Source organism: Mytilus galloprovincialis, chromosome 11 (genome assembly GCF_965363235.1).
Source record: "Mytilus galloprovincialis chromosome 11, xbMytGall1.hap1.1, whole genome shotgun sequence".
NCBI lineage: Eukaryota > Metazoa > Mollusca > Bivalvia > Mytilida > Mytilidae > Mytilus > Mytilus galloprovincialis.
The window spans coordinates 85,310,848-85,326,154 of NC_134848.1; the positions used below are offsets into that span (position 1 = coordinate 85,310,848).

At 34.2% G+C, this 15,307-nt stretch overlaps 1 protein-coding gene across 1 annotated transcript; it reads right to left on the reverse strand.

Moving 5' to 3' along the window:
- Positions 1–2,604: 2,604 nt before the first annotated feature.
- On the reverse strand, positions 2,605–15,065 carry LOC143052945 (peroxisomal membrane protein 11C-like). The gene is made up of 4 exons (XM_076226127.1): positions 14,754–15,065; positions 6,997–7,175; positions 5,829–5,909; positions 2,605–3,324 (listed from the first exon to the last, which is right to left on the reverse strand). Exons 1-4 carry the CDS (start codon positions 14,970–14,972, stop codon positions 3,099–3,101), a joined length of 705 nt encoding a protein of 234 aa, XP_076082242.1. The 5' UTR covers positions 14,973–15,065; the 3' UTR covers positions 2,605–3,098.
- Positions 15,066–15,307: the final 242 nt, after the last annotated feature.

Consider the following 15,307-nt stretch of genomic DNA (forward strand, 5'->3'; position numbering starts at 1 on the left):
AATGATAAAAATCAGTCGAAAAATGCATCTTTTCCCAATATGTCACAGTTTAACGTCGCGAAAATAACGTTTTACGTTAGCAACATCATTGACTCCCCTGTAACTGTATTTTATGCCCTTAAGGTCAAATATTTGAAAGTCAAGTGTAAGAACAGACACAATTGAAGAGCTATGTAACCAAAATAACCAAATAGACTTCAATAAACTATCTAAATTCGAGTTTGCCTGAGGTATTCAAAACCTTAATTTCTTGGAAAAATTGATCACTAACATATAAATCATTTCAGTACGACAGTACAGACTACTGAGCTGATGATACCCTGGGTGACGAATAGTCCACAAGTATACAGTAAATGACCCAATGCAACTATAAAAATGAAGAGATCATGTGATAAATCATTTCAGTACGACAGTACAGACTACTGAGCTGATGATACTCTGGGTGACGAATAGTCCACAAGTATACAGTAAATGACCCAATGCAACAATAAAAATGAAGAGATCATGTGATAAATCATGTCAGTACGACAGTACAGACTACTGAGCTGATGATACCCTGGGTGACGAATAGTCCACAAGTATACAGTAAATGACCCAGTGCAACTATAAAAATGAAGAGATCATGTGATAAATCATTTCAGTACGACAGTACAGACTACTGAGGTGATGATACCCTGGGTGACAAATAGTCCACAAGTATACAGTTAATGACCCAATGCAACTATAAACATGAAGAGATCATGTGATAAATCATTTCAGTATGACAGTACAGACTACCATGAGCTGATGATACCCTGGGTGAAGAATAGTCCACAAGTATACAGTAAATGACCCAATGCAACTATACAAATGAAGAGATCATGTGATAAATCATTTTAGTACGACAGTACAGACTACTGAGCTGATGATACTCTGGGTGACGAATAGTCCACAAGTATACAGTAAATGACCCAATGCAACTATAAAAATGAAGAGATCATGTGATAAATCATGTCAGTACGACAGTACAGACTACTGAGCTGATGATACTCTGGGTGATGGATAGTCCACACGTATATAGTAAATGACCCAATGCAACTATAAAAATGAAGAGATCATGTGATAAATTTCATGATAAAGAAAGTGAAACCACATACCAGGATTACTCTGCAAAATGGAAACTGAACTTATAGGGGTTTTCTCATTGTTGAAGGCCTTACAGTTGTCTTATAGGGGTTTTCTAATTGTTGAAGGCCTTACAGTTGTCTTATAGGGGTTTTCTCGTTGTTGAAGGTCTTACAGTTGTCTTATATGGGTTTTCTCGTTGTTGAAGGCCTTACAGTTGTCTTATAGGGGTTTTCTCGTTGTTGAAGGCCTTACAGTTGTCTTATAGGGGTTTTCTCGTTGTTGAAGGCCTTACAGTTGTCTTATAGGGGTTTTCTCGTTGTTGAAGGCCTTACAGTTGTCTTATAGGGGTTTTCTCGTTGTTGAAGGCTTACAGTTGTCTTATAGGGGTTTTTCTCGTTGTTGAAGGTCTTACAGTTGTCTTATAGGGGTTTTCTCGTTGTTGAAGGCCTTACAGTTGTCTTAAAGGGGTTTTCTCGTTGTTGAAGGCCTTGCAGTTGTCTTATAGGGGTTTTCTCGTTGTTGAAGGCCTTACAGTTTTCTCGTTGTTGAAGGCCTAACAGTTGTCTTATAGGGTTTTTCTCGGTGTTGAAGGCCTTACAGTTGTCTTATAGGGGTTTTCTCGTTGTTGAAGGCCTTACAGTTGTCGTATAGGGTTTTTTTCGGTGTTGAAGGCCTTACAGTTGTCTTATAGGGGTTTTCTCGTTGTTGAAGGTCTTACAGTTGTCTTATAGGGGTTTTCTCGTTGTTGCAGGTCTTACAGTTGTCTTATAGGGGTTTTCTCGTTGTTGAAGGCCTTACAGTTGTCTTATAGGGGTTTTCTCGTTGTTGAAGGCCTTACAGTTGTCTTATAGGGTTCTTCTTGTTGTTGAAGGTCTAACAGTTGTCTTTTAGGGGTTTTTTCGTTGTTGAAGGTCTTACAGTTGTCTTATAGGGGTTTTCTCGTTGTTGAAGGCCTTACAGTTGTCTTATAGGGTTTTTCTCATTGTTGAAGGCCTTACAGTTGTCTTATAAATATATACAAAGATGTGGTATGAGTGCCAAAGAAACAACTCTCCATCCAAGTCACAATCTATAAAAGTAAACCATTATAGGTCAAAGTGCGGTCTTCAACATAGAGCCTTGGCTCACACCAAAAGATCCCAAATAGCAAGGGCCTCAAAAACATGTCCAATACCATTGCATTTAGTATGGTCTCCATTATGACTGAACACATTTTTGTTTAGGGGCCAGCTGAAGCACACCTTTGTTGATTCGTGGCCTTTGGCTGTTTTTTTACTCTTTGGTCGGGTTGTTGTCACTTTGATCCCATTCCCAATTTCCATTCTCAATTTTATTTTTTTCTATTTGTATTTACAGGTGTGTTCCACAATTTAAGGTCCAAGAGGGATATTGGTCAATTTGTCATGTAGAGATTTGTCATGTAATCTGTTGGTTGTCTATTGTGTTGTTGGATTGCTGGCTTACTGATGTTTATCCTTGTATAAAAAGAACAATAAATATGCTGTATAAAATTTTAATATTCCAAATATATATCCATTGCATATAACAGGTAAAACAGTATTTACAATATAAAAATAATCTGTAGCATGAAAGACATAACTATGAATAAATGGCACTATATAGCAATAATTAAGGTCTGCATTGAGGGGACTCTTTTCTTTATTCTTTAATTTTTCAAAACGTTTTCCTTGTTGTTTTTGGTTCATTTTCCCTTGGAATTTAGTACTAGTTTAATAGTTTCAGATTTGCCTTTCTTGTTTTATATCTTAAGATTCTCTCAACACCTTTTTTATCCGAATTTATTGAACTTTTTCTTAATACTTTTGTTAATTCCGGTTACTAGTAATTATTTATTTTCCTTATGAAAAAATGTATTCTAATTCTATAATACGGTTTTCTATATTGCACAGACTCTTTTAATGAATTAGGTGGGAAATCAAAAAAATGTTTGGCCTCTGATTACAGAAAAGATTTATATACATAATACTCATTTACGACTTTTTAGGCCAGTTTTTATATAACATAATACTAGTAGACAACATTCCAAACACACCACTCCATGATCTCGACAGTTTCCCTGCCCATAAAACACCAGGAGGGCACCAGTTTATAGCATTGATAAAATCCGATGAAGACGAGAGAAGTGACAATCGTGCTTCTAGTAAGTTGGCTTTCAGTGCTTTAGCTTCTGTAGATGTACTCTCCATGGATTCTTCTCTGTAAAAACAAATGGTAACAGTAATTAGCACAAATGGGTAACAGTAATTAGCACAAATTGAGGAGGTGATTACATGAAGGACAGTACAACTTTATAAACCAAAGAGAAACTGGCAACAACATGGCAACAAAAAGACAAACAACAATTTATCAAACAATTCAAAGAAAACTTGACTGAGTTACAGGAATCATAACAAAAATTGGGAAGGCAGGTTTAAACATGTTTTGTGAGATTACCCCTTTACCTGTAGGTGAATGGAACAACTTAAATTTCAACTTTTAAAATCATGTAAAATGTATTCCTATGTTTTTGTAACGGTTGTCTAGTTTGTTTGTTTGTTTGTTTGTTTGTTTGTTTGTTCTGTCTGTCTGTTCTGAAAATAGATCCCTGCATCAAGTAGCTGAAATGGGTCCCTGCTGGAATTTTCCGTTGCCCAAAGGTACACATGTTTGTGAAAACATTTCGATCTTCTCGGCGTTTATCCAATTAGCTTGTGTCATTTTGATATATTTTTTCCGAATTGCTTGGGATTTATCATAACATACATTGAATTAAAACGAAAGTGAATGTCCGGTAAAAATATTGAATAGAAGCATGTTTTCAGCTTCTTTTGAATAGCTGAGGGAAAGTTATGATGATAACAAGACTCAGCCAGTGATTTTAGGAAGCGTCCATCCAATGCACGGGCGTGTTTGCGTAACTTAACGAGAACATTGCTAATAAACACGGGGTTTCGTCAAAAACAAACTCAGTTGGAAAAAGTGAAAGGCCAAATCATGATATGAAGTTGGAAAGCATCGGAAACCAAAAGTTCTAATAAGGGATCACTTAACCCAGATTTATGTAAATTGAATAAAACAAAAACATTATAGGATTAATCACATTTTTTCTAGAGGTTATTGATGTGTAAACCGGGGCGATTAACTCACAAACTGAATAAAAGTCCGAAGGACTTTTATGTCAAGTTTGTGAGTAAGAGACCCGGTTTACACATCAATAACCTCTAGAAAAAATGTGTTTAATCCTTATAATTCTTCAGCCAAAAATACACGATTATTAATTTACTTTATTTGTTTGATATGGCTGCTATAATTACCACCAAAAGCGTGACAATGGCATTTCGTAACTAAGGAGTACGTCGCCATGTTGACTTTCTTAAAACAATAAATGTCCGACAAATCAGGCAACAGAATCTAAAATGAAATAGCACCTACCTCAAAAAACTTCATTTTAATTAAATATTTGAATATCAGAATTTGAAGCGTACACGTAACGAAATAGTCTTTCACTTGCACATTTTCATTTGTATGACGTCGTGTTATGCCATGACGTAAATTCGCCAAATCCTTCATGAAATTTCGCGGAATTTTATTCAAATTGATTTTTTTATTTTTCGAAGCTTTTGTGCATTTGTTTTATTTCTTTTTTTGTTATATATACATTAGAATAGAAACAACTGTTATGCAATTATTGTTTAATTTCAATTTGCTGAAAACCCCAGTATCCCTGCAAGAATCTGTATCGCGCATGAATAGATTACGAAAGTAGTTTCGGAAACATTGTTTATCGAAGTGTAAACCAAGAGAAAAATTCTAATTGACCAATCCAATTCAAGTATTTATAGATATGCAAATGATATAAGAATTATTCAAGTATAGTTACAGTTTATATACTATTTTTTTTTCATTTTACGGTTAATGAGTGATAAAAAAATTCTGAGATGAGTGCCTGTGAAAACACATATCCATTTTTTACAGTTATAAATATAAGTTGTGAGAAAATACAAAACTAGCAGAAGGTTTGAAACTGGACACAAATTAAACCTACAATTGCTCTTCAGTGAATAAACCAAATAAAATAGCTAGCACGTATACAAAGAAAGAAACATATTTAAGATGGAAAAACATCTGGGGTTGATATTGCCTAAATATTCAATATTGTGTTGATGTAAAAACCCAATACATTAAGGAGCTTCGTGGTGAAAAACCCAATTTGATATTAACTTGAGGGGTGAATTTGTATTGATAATGCAATACAATACTTAATCACCCAATTACATAAGAAAATGGTGGGTAAAAACCCCAATTTGTGAATTCTTATCTGGAGCTCTGTGTCTGTCTGTCTGTCTGTCTGTCTGTTATTTGCCTGTCTGTCTGTCTGTCTGTCTGTTATTTGTCTGTCTGTCTGTCTGTATGTCTGTCTGTCTGTCTGTCTGTCTGTCTGTCTATATGTCTGTCTGTCTGTTATTTGCCTGTCTGTCTGTTTGTTATTTATCTGTCTGTCTGTCTGTCTGCTGTCTGTCTGTCTTTATGTCTGTCTGTCTGTCTGTCTGTCTATATGTCTGTCTGTCTGTTTGTTATTTGTCTCTGTATACCATAAATTCTCACCTTTCATCAGTTGACTCTAAATATTGCTGCTTCTTTGTTTGTTTGTTTGTTTGTTTGTTTGTTTGTTTGTCTGTTTGTTTGTTTGTTATTTGTCTCGGTATACCATTAATTCCTACCTTTCATCAGTTGACTCCAAATATTGCTGTTTCTTTGTCTGTTTCAACTTTCTGCTTATCAAACTTATACTAACTAATTGTCTGAAATTATATACATGTATCGACTTATCTCATGAAGCCTTGTCATCCTAACCCTAAATCTAATTCCTACCCTACCCTAAATTATAAACATATATTTTGTATTATCTCATACAGCATTGTTAACCTAACTCTGACTTATGAGTCCTACAATCGTGTTTAAGAAACAATTTAAAGAAATAATGAAAGAGTGAAATCAAAATTAGAAGATAAAACAAACAAACAAAATTAAAGCTCAAATTATGATTATATAAAGAATATCTTAAGGGAGTTCGCTTCTCAGTTTCAAAATAATTATCTTTTCAAAACACTAATTTATATTGATAGGGGATTAATAAAGGAATCACAAGAGCAAAACAAAATATATAGGTCAATATGCTTGTTTTCGAGATATTAGCCATTGATTTTCATCGAGGAGTCGCAGGTTAGAATCGTGCGGGCTACCGCAGGTCTCTTTACCATCGATGCTGGCAAACTCAGTATACCCTTGGTAAAAAAAAATACAAGCGACAATTTTTCATCGAGGAGTCGCACGTAAGACTTCAAACCTTTCAAACTTTAAATCCTTTATTAGGCATTCGTATACTTAGAAACATCAGGGGCTTCCGTGGCCGAGTGGTACAAGCAGTTATAACTAAGGTCTACTGTAATCACAAGGCTGAGGCCAGTCAACACTGAAGTTGTGAGTTTGTGAAATTTTTGCGGGAAAATATTCTCTCTTGACTTTTCATAGTTTTATGATTGACAAGTTTAATTTCTCAAAAACGATTAAACAATAATTAAAATTGTATAAGACTTTTACAGATGGCCTATTATATGATTATTATGCATGTAAAAGATTTATAAAAAGAAAAATAGGGTTCAATGGGCAATATTTTAAGGCATTGAAATGCATAAAACCAGAGGATTTCCGAAAATCTGTCAAAAATCCCAAAACATGACAAGTGAACTTCCTTAAGACAAGGACTTGTATAGTAAATCCTTGCTTAAGATAATTATAGATGTACAAACTTACTTTCCACACTGATATGTGTCCACACTTGTATTATATAAAGAATATCTTAAGATAATTATAGATGTACAGACTTACTTGAGTATTTCAGCGACTAAAGAAAGTGCCCAGACCATGACGCCTAGTACCCACCATTTCTTGGAGTCTGTGTTAATCACCTGTTTGTCAGCTAACCAGGCAATATGCTCCACAGGATAAAATGATTGGTTAATAATGTTTGTTAGCAGGTTCAATATTCTTAATAGTGTGCTCTTCTCCTAAATCAAAATAACATACAATAAATCAATTAAAGAAAGAATAGAAATGAATGAAAATGAATAAAAATGAATAAAAATGAATAGAAAATGAATAAAAATCAAAGAAATCGAAGATAAAATACTAGTTAACAAATAAAACTTTTAAGTTAACTTATTTTCACTTGTAAATATTGTTCTTGCTCTTATTCATACAATATTATACTAAATTACAGAGCGAAATAGGTTTATTTGAACCACAGTTCCGTTATATCAGAGACATATATACACAGGTCATGATGATACTATGTTTTTTAAAGTTTGGTCAATGTCAATAAGATAGTAATCCAACAACATAAAAACAATCTCTATAGGCCTTAAAAAAAGATTGACATCGGCCTCGATTCTATAAATAGGTTGTGAAGTAAAACACTTTTGGGGATCGAAATCCTTTGCATCATTTCTTTCTATTTTCTTTTTAAATTGCCTTGAATCAAGATAAGTGTTTTGGTGTATCTTGTTGCATTGTTCTGCATTGGTGATTTTCGTTGTATCTTTTTTTTTTGTATAATGGAGAGAACGTAAAAGAAACCTAATAGGACAATGGTACATGTGAACAAAATCCGATATGAAAACCAGAGAACTAGAATAGAAACTTTTATATACTTTATTTTTAAGAAAAAAAATTGACAAATCTCCACTATACAAAGCCTTTCTCACTCTTTTACTATACTCAAGGATTTGTATAGTAAATCCTTGCAATACTGAAGTATGCTGTTTGGTATTTACATAGGAAAATCATTACATCTCTTAGAGTATAAATCAATAAATACGAATTGATGTGCAAAAAGTGGCGAACAATTAGTAGCCTACATGGATATATACAATTTGCACAGTACCCTCACCAAGTTAGTTGTAGTCATGTCCTAAGGTTTTTAAAATAAATTTGTCAACGCTGCTTCAAATATCATGCAGCTTAATTCCTGTCTGAAAGTTCAATTCCTCTCAATTTTGCATAATCAGCCATGAAAGGCCCCAAAATGACAATGTAAAACAATTCAAACGAGAAAACTAACGGCCTTATTTATGTACAAAAATATGAACGAAAAACAAATATGTAACACATAAATAAACGACAATCACTGAACTACAGGCTCCTGACTTGGGACAGGCACATGCGTACAGAATATGGCGGTGTTAAATATGCAAGCAGGATCCCAATCCTCCCCTAACCTGGGACAGTGGTATAACATTACAACATAAGAACGAACGTACTATAAAAATCCGTTGAAAAGGCGAAACTCCTCAGATAAACAAATACAAGCCAACGTGGCCGGGTACTTGTACATCCCAATAACAAAAAGACACTGGTTCAGATCTTAGAGTACCCACAGTCAACTGACAGCTATTTCAAGGCCACTAGCAACTAATAAATGAATCATGCATCTAAGTCGTAAAGCATTGATGATATTATAATAATCTAGACGGTAAAACTTTATGCAGCATTTTGCAGAGAATGCATGTTTGAGATACTTAATTTGCGGAAATGCACAAATGTCTCCTACTGTCCGTTCATCAGGTACCAAGTTGGTATTGATGATTGTTGACAAATTGGTGAATAATAATATGATTGTTGCATATTCATTTTATATTTTTAGGGCTATTTTTTTTACACTCTATGGCCTATTTCTTTTGGCCCTCATAATTTTTATTTACTGAATCCATATTCTAATTTTGTTCTCGCCCATACTAAAGTTATTATGTCTTTACGTTTTGGATGGCACGGTTTATTTAGTGGTACATATTCAGTTGATGTATTCTTAGTTGATACAATTAAAGTGAAACGTTCATTCAATATTTTTGCTTTGTCGTGGTCGGTTTCTGTTGGTACTATGACCTGCTTTAGTCTTTAGTGGTATACTTTGAGAGAGTTTTTTTTATCTGACCTGACCCTGCTAAGTGAGCTTTTCTCGTAACTTGACGTTCGTCGTACGATTTCGTCTTTGTTAACTTAAAAAAAAAATCTCAGACTCTGAAACTACTGGGCCAAATGTGAGTGAACGTCTGCTTTTTAGAGAGTCGCCTGATAGTTTTGTTTAAAATTTGCAACAATTACCATTGGTGTATCTAATTCAAAACTGTGTTGGATAACCCTGCCTGTCAGACAAGTTAGCCTCCATGGCTTAAATTAAAACATAGGGATCAAAAGCAAGTGTTGTCTATTAAGAGCACTACGAAAAACAAAAACCTGTTGTGAAAAATATATCTAATCCAACATCGGACTCGGACTTCTTTGAAATGAGTTTTAGTGTGTGTATGCCTCATGTATGTGTTAATTCAGTTATTCTACATTGGCTAGAGGTATTGGGGAGAGTTGGGATCTCACAAAACATGTTTAACCCCGCCACATTTTTGCACCTGTCCCAAGTCAAGAACCTCTGCCCTTTTTAGTCTTGTATATTTTCATTTATATGTTTTGGAGTTTGGTGTGACATCCATTGTCACTGAACTAGTACACAATTTTATTTAGGGGCCAGCTGATACCACCTCCAGATGCGGGATTTTCTCGCTGCGTTGAAGACCCATTGGTGGCCTTCGGATGGTGTCCATAGGCGGATTTAGAGGGGGGGGGCCAGGGGGCCCGGGCCCCCCCTTTTTGGGAAAAAATTTGGTTGCTTATATAGGGAATCATTGAAGCGTGACTGGAGCGGGCCCCCTCTTAGGTCAGTCAGTGGGCCCCCACTTATGAAAATTTTTGGATCCGCCACTGGTGTCTGCTCTTTGGACGGGTTGTTGCCTATTGGACATATTCTCCGTTTTCATTCTCAATTTTATTAGACTGTTGAGTTCTACCTAATGTCTATTCATACAGGTAAAAAAGGTCAAATGTAATCTAACAGGAGTTATCGACCTTTTATGACGAATTTTCATGCTTGCCTGTTCGCTTGATATATTGAAATATATGGTGAATAGATAAAACTTTTAATAGCAAGATATAATGATTTTCACAGTTCTTTATTTCCCCAAAACTGACTGCAAAATTCCCTTAAATTCCGTCTATATAAATGTTTCTCTCCGTTTCCGTTTCCGTGACGTTTTCCGTTTCCGCCGTTTAGCAACACCCATTTGATGGAGAGTTGTCTCATTGGCACGTATAATACATCTTCTTATACTTTCTTACTATGACCAAACGACGGGTGACATGTATGGAGTAGAATCTTAATACCTTTCCAGAGCACATGAGATCATGTGTGGAGTAGAATCTGAATACCTTTCCAGAGCACATGATATCATCACCGTTATTTGATGTGGTTTGTGTAGCTCAGTTTTTAGTGTTCTAGGTAGTGTTATGAAGACTGTTTGTCTTTAGTCGTATTTCTGTTTTTTTCCCATGGTGTTAATTGTCAGTTGATAAATTTGTATTGCACCTTTGTGGAACTCTTCCTATTCAGGAGTCATCGGATGTAATATCTGTATACGTTCTACATTTTAACCTTGTGACTGTGATCTCTTATAGGTAAAATATTCCTTTGTAGAAATTCATATAAACTTGATAAAAACAGAGACACGTTTAGATTGCACATAAGGCCAAGCAAAAAAGATGAGTGTTTCCCGGATTCCCTAATATATATATAGAAAAGTATTGTAAAATATAACAATAAGACGTGGTATGATTGTCAGTGAGACAACTCTCAACCAGTACAACCGTCAATTGTTGTTAATATATACAAAAAAGAAGACGTGGTATGATTGTCAGTGAGACAACACTCAACCAGTACAACCGTCAATTGTTGTTAATATATACAAAAAAGAAGACGTGGTATGATTGTCAGTGAGACAACTCTCAACCAGTACAACCGTCAATTGTTGTTAATATATACAAAAAAGAAGACGTGGTATGATTGTCAGTGAGACAATTCTCCACAAGAATTCAAATGACACAGCAATTAACAACTATAGTTCACGGTACGACATTCAACAATGAGAAAAGCCCACACCGCCATAGTAAATTATGAAAGGCCCCTAAATCACAAATGTAATTAAAACAAGAAAAATAACGGTCTTATTAATGTATACATGTATAGGTATAAGAAGATGTGGTATGAGTGCCAATCAGACAACTATCCATCCAAATCACAATTTGTAAAAGAAAAACCATTATCATTTAAAGTACGGTCTTCAAAACGAAGCTTTGGCTCTCTCCGATCAGTAAGCTGTATATATAGAAAGCTTATATATATATTTAAAAACGGATCGTTTCTAAATTTGTAGGCACGGTTAACAACATCACCTTTAAACTGAAGATGTCTGATTCCATTTAAAATACGTTTTCTACAGGTACAAACAAACTTCAAAACCAAATCTTTATATCTTTTACAGAAACAAATTAAGGTTTTCAGTAATTTGTGGTAACAAAATCCATCAGTGCATAGTTCACGGTCGACACTCGGCTAACCGAGAGACCGGTCGGTTAATCTGTATTGAGTATGCGGCTATATCCGCGGTTGGTCTGTTAATCGGGTTTGCTATACGTCTGTCAAGAGTAAAACGCACAATTTAATGTTAAACTCTGTTAAATATACAGATTTTTGGCATTTTATAAGAACCAAATCAAAAAAAGAAAAGTGTCTGACAAAATGATATATATCATAGAACATTTTCCAGCTGTAAAAACCATTGCATAGTCTGCGAAGTGTTCAGTAAAAATAAAAGGCGTCGCGCAAGTATGTAGTATTTATGCTTATACCCATAGCAATTTAAAAAAAAAAGGCGAAACAAAAATTTGTAAATATCATTCAAAGGACACAAAATAGTACTTTGGTTCTAAAAAATAAAATTGACAATAGTAAATATTTCATAACTGTAATATAATGTGAATAATACAACGTTTTAATAAAAATTATGGGAATACAGTCTGTTAATGGGTAGGACAATTAAAATTGTGTCCGTTAAGAGTTATTTAGCCACGACTATAGTTTTGCTACCTTTATATTTTCCCATTGAAAAAGTTAAGAATGAGATGTTCTTGAGTACAAAAATGGCAATACGGTGCAACTGTATCCTTCTAGTAAGAGTATTTTTATTTTGACTTTCTTTGCATTGTATTGAAGGGTTTGTCACTTCAATATATCGTGCATATGTCGGCTGGAATATGCATAAATTTATTATTAACGTTTTCAATCAGCCTCAATTTTTATGTCTGTTCAAAGTATCACGTTCTAAAATCCGACTGAAAGTGTTTTTCTAATACAACACAGGGTACATATAATGTGTTGTTGTTCTCATATGTACATGATATTTGTCACTGGACATTACAACCCTTATTCGTCAGCATCATCCTATTGGTTCTTTTCTTCTATTACTTAATCATATGTGGTTTACAAATCATTATAAAGAAGTAAACGGAAAGTAGCAAATGCAGCTACATTTGGTTATCTTAAGTTTTAATTCATTTTATTCCGTTTAGTTCCTTTCTACATAAGTGCAGAGAAGAACTGCAGTTGTCCGAATTTAACATGTGTCACCAATATGAGTACATCACAATCCGTTACTGTTTCAATACCCAGGGATGTTTCATGTCTGTATTCTTAAACAATTATTATGTTTTTCTCTTCTTTTTTTTTTAGCAATGCATCACTCTCTACTGTCCTTATCTATTATTCTATATTCTGCGTCTCCATCCAGATTCTCGTGTAAACCATGAGGGTCTGGATTGGTGGTGTTGTTTATTTCTGTATTCTTTAAATTGTTATTTCACTTTTCTCTAGATTTTATTTATTTTACTCATTATTCTTTCTCTATTTTTTATATTTTAGCATCTCAATATATTTTACTTGCTGATGTTTAGTTACATTACGACGTTTATCTCTGATGTATATACTGGTTATACGAAAATGTCAACCAATCATATTATAATGTTCCGACGGTAAGATGAAGTTTCTGCTTTCAAAATAATTTTTATGACACACTAGAAATTTTGTGTTTTTAATCAAGTACCATATATATATATATATTAATCTTTTTACATTACTGACATACCGGCGCACTTTTACAAATTAAAACTATTAACAAAATATGTAAACAATGTAAATAATTGATATGGTGTGTATATACATTACTTTAACGTTTATATGTCAAAATAAGATGCAGTTTGTTTGATAAATTAACTCGTATTAAACTAATCAACATGAAGTTTAAATTGATATTATAAATAGGGAACACTTTAATAAACATACACACGTTTGCACCTGTCCTAAGTCAAGAATTTGATGTTCAGTAGTTGCCGTTTGTTGATGTGGTTCATAAGTGCTACTCATTTCTATTTTTTTTTTATATAGATTCGATTGTAGGTTTTTTCGTTGGAATAGTTTTGCACTAGTAATGTTTGGAACCCATGGCTTGCTGTGTGGTGTGAGCCTAAGCTCCGTATAGAAGACCATATTCTGACCTATAATGGTTTACTTTTATAAATTGTCACTTCGATTGAGAGTTGTGACCTGGCATAGGCGGACCCAAAACAAAGGGGGGGGGGGGTATATATCTAGCAGGAATCATCTCGCAAATTAAACAATACATAATGCACGGTGATAAACATATGTATAGTTTTATGTATGTGTTGTATAAATAACCCGGCACCCAAATCACCCATGCATTAACGTCTGTATAGGCTGTTCGGGATCTTCACATACAGTTAAGTATTATATAAGCATTATAAAGTTAATCAGTTCAACAGACAGTGCACAAGATTCGCTTTTCGCTATTTTTCGACAATTTTTAAAAGTTCTCTGTCAGTGATGCTCGAGGCCTAAATATTTGAAAATTCAAATCTTATCTAAAATTTGATGAGACGATAAAACCAAAATGGTTAAAATTAAGGCCATCATTGAATTGCCAAAGCCGTTTAGAGTTTATGTATTCCGTATATCAGGAACAGTCTATAATATACTTATCGATTATCGTTGATCATCTCAACGAGATTGACTTTCTCGCTTGAGCTGGTACAGCGAAAGCGAGAAAAGCAATCGAGTTGAGATGACCAATGATAATCTGTTTATCGCTATTTTAATATATAATGTAGGCGACAAGTACTCGAGGAAAACAGTGGCGGATCCAGGACTCATAAAGGGGGAATTCTTTTCAGAAGTCTCAGCCCCACCCCACTGGATCTGCCTATGGGAAATAATAATAATACAAAAATCGTATACACATAATTGCTTACAAAGCAGGGAACAACAAGCGTGACATGATTGGTCAGGCAGTGCTGTCGAAAGGAACGTCCCACAAAATGATAAAATAGCCTTGCCAGACATCATGATTAATTGGACTACATCAACTTTGGCTCGATCTTTTATATATATTGTCTTTTATATAGTTAGATATTTTCAAATATTTTTACATATTTTCACGCTTTAAATTGAATTAAAAATAATGTCAAATAAAGTCGTTTATCTCAATCATTTGTCAATGTCTTTATGTTATTAAAAATATGAAAATAATAGACATCATCAAAATTAAATGTTGATATCAATACAATGTGTTCTACATTCTGACCTTTGTTATAATTTCACACGTCCTATTTCTTGACCTTTAAATAATTCTTACCTTACTCCCTGTTCCGTAAGAAAGATTGTAAAATAGCATTGGCAAGTCATCAAATAATCTTAGGATTACTCTACAAGCACCTAGATCTGTAGCAATTGCGCGGATCCGATCAAAAGTTAATCCCTTTCGGTCCCCACTTACAAACATACAAACATAGGTACTGAGTCGTATAATTCTGTCATGTCCTCTGTAGGTTTCCAATACGCGTACAAGATCCATGATTGATGATACAAGTAAGAAGTGTGTGTTTGTGTACTATGAACCTACGTCTGTTCTAAAGTGAAAGTAAATCACGTGGTTCAATATTTCCCCATTGTCAACATACGAATACCACAAAATAAGATAAACGTATAGAAAACCATAACGAAATAAAAATAAATTGAAATTTGATCCGGAGGAAAAAATGTCACAGTAGTTGTTATTTTTTTATCCGGAGGAAAATATTTCCCTGGGATATTTTGTCCTTTGTTGTGAAATTCTATCTGGGTAGTTAACTTATTGAATAGGTATCAGAAAAAAACTTCACCTTTACAAATACTATGAAATAATTATAG

What these genes read in the sequence shown, in the direction of transcription:
- LOC143052945 (XM_076226127.1), bottom strand. Translation starts at nt 14,972, where the DNA reads ATGGATCTTGTACGCGTATTGGAAACCTACAGAGGACATGACAGAATT. An exon ending in CTTACGGAACAGGGAGTAAG is followed by an intron (nt 7,176 to 14,753) that starts GTAAGAATTATT and finishes ATTTTGATTTAG; the next exon opens with GAGAAGAGCACACTATTAAG. An exon ending in TTGGAGTCAACTGATGAAAG is followed by an intron (nt 3,325 to 5,828) that starts GTAGGAATTAAT and finishes TTGTTTTTACAG; the next exon opens with AGAAGAATCCATGGAGAGTA.